The sequence below is a fragment of the Fulmarus glacialis genome, unplaced genomic scaffold (genome assembly GCF_000690835.1).
Source record: "Fulmarus glacialis isolate BGI_N327 unplaced genomic scaffold, ASM69083v1 scaffold39081, whole genome shotgun sequence".
Classification (NCBI taxonomy): Eukaryota; Metazoa; Chordata; class Aves; order Procellariiformes; family Procellariidae; genus Fulmarus; species Fulmarus glacialis.
This window is the reverse complement of record NW_009192835.1, coordinates 10,767-12,772: the sequence shown is the minus strand read 5'-3', so window position 1 is coordinate 12,772 and position 2,006 is coordinate 10,767. Positions and strand designations below refer to the sequence as shown.

The following is a 2,006-nucleotide window of genomic DNA, read 5'->3' as shown; positions in this document are numbered from 1 at the left end:
AAAAAGCGTATATCAGGCTGCACTAGGTTTGTGCAATTGTAAAAATTTCTTTTTTAATACCAAACTATAAGAACGTGTCTACTGTTTTGAATTCAAATGTGTAGAAATGCATGCACTTAACAAAAATAAGCTCAAAATAAATGTAAACCTGAAAGAGGGTTTTTTGTTAATTCTGAATCAGATAATTACTTCTCTTCTTTGTGGGAGCCAAGTTTCCTGTGCTAAAAGGGATTAAAAGTTACATGTTCTCTTGCAAAACACAATGGAAGCACCATATGAATGAAACCATCACATATCAAAAAACCATCCCCTTCTCAGTGGTACAGCAGGTGTTGGAAGTCCTTAGGCCTGATGGGCTACAAGTATATTTCATGGCCTGTTCTCACAGGATTCAAAAGCTTTCCTGTGCTCAGCAGGCAGAAAAATCCATTCTTCACATATAGAAAAAATGTGTTTTCCCACTCTAGCAACAAGGCAAAGCAAAATGGCTTTAAGCAAAGACGTCCAGACAGCTGCCATCTCCCATCTCCATAGAGCATTTCCCTCAGCCCCACTCCCTACACACAGAACATTAGTACTCCACTAGCAACTCCTCTGAAATAGGCAATGGTAGAAATGTTTGATTGTTAAATTAAATCTCCCTTCTGGTTCTCCCAAAGAGCTTTTACAGCAAGCGTATGGAAGGCAGCAATGCCTGGTACCACAGCAGAGAGGAAGGAAAATAGCTTTTTGTCTTCTCAGGAAGTTTTGCAGCTTATGACACCTGAGCAATCCTTCACGGACTGTCTTTGCCTTTCTCACGCCTGATACACAGATGTTGCACTCCTTACCCAGAGAGAAATCTTTCTGAATACCTCAAGATTTGACCATACAAGCAACCTCTAAGTCCTGAGCTTATTTCGTCAGTAGACCTGCCTTCTCCTCTAGTGCTGAATGAAAAAAAAATAGCCCATGTACTGGTAACTCTCTCTTCTGAAAGCTAAATCATCTGCCTAGCTGTTGTCAGACAATTTTATACAATCCCATAAACTCATACCCCTTTTCATTAGCATCTCCTATCAAATCTTAGAAATTAAGTACAGACAAAAAATAGGATTTATGATTAAAACACTAGTCATAAACAGAGCTCTGTGTAATGTGCTTACAGCCAGTATGAAAACTGACCTGAGAAGTCACAAAGTCTTTCTTCATTTCTGACAAGAAATATTACGGCATGTCACTGTGCATGGTTAAAAAGCCACTATGCTCACCTTCTCAGTTTCCTGTATTTCATCACTGGTGAACGTCATTTTGCTATAGATGTAATTCTGTAATTGTGGCCATGACTAAACAAAACGGAAAGAAAAGATATGACACCTGCTTACAGGTGGTAGTTTGGTGTACCTCTTCTTCCACTACTGACTAAGCATTGCCTATGAGAGAGAGAGTGGGCAGGAAAACATTTCCACCTCTTGTCTGCATCCACTGGCAAGACTGGATGGAGGCAAAAGAGCTAAGCCTTCTTCTAGTAGCCTCTCCAAGAAAAACAGTTTCTGCCATTTGGGGAAATAAAAGATAGCCTATAACAATGCACCTCCTCTACCACAATGTACGTCTATGCCATGCGGGTACCCAGTGGCACTTATTTACTGGAGAGGTTGTAAAGCTTCATGACCACTTAAAATGAAAGATTTAATATAAATGTAAAATAGTGACTATTACCTAAAATAGTAAATTTTAACAATTCATTTTTATTATAATGATTTATTAATATTTGGTATGCAACTCAAATTAAGACATACCAGTATTGCTATGTTAACTGTAAATTAATCCAAGAATTGCCATAACAGATTATATGCAAGCTCCATCTGGAACGATGAAATATAAGGTAGAAGGGACCACTGAAAGTATTTAGACTGATCTCTTGCATGGCAGAGGCCACAGGACTTCCCTGAATTAATTCTGAATCCAGACATCAGGCCGTGGCTAACCCTAATGTGTCAAAATAAATTGTAAAAAATCAAAAT

General features: G+C 38.5%; 1 protein-coding gene across 1 annotated transcript in view; it reads right to left on the bottom strand.

The window, feature by feature from the left end:
- Window positions 1-1,289, bottom strand: part of GUCY1A2 (guanylate cyclase 1, soluble, alpha 2) — a gene marked incomplete at its 3' end in the record, with an annotated part of 19,433 nt that extends 18,144 nt beyond the window's left edge. The window contains exon 1 of the mRNA XM_009587230.1: window positions 1,251-1,289. Within this exon, the coding sequence (XP_009585525.1) occupies window positions 1,251-1,289 (39 nt within the window). The remainder of the gene's footprint in view (window positions 1-1,250) is intronic.
- Between the last annotated feature and the right edge of the window lie 717 nt (window positions 1,290-2,006).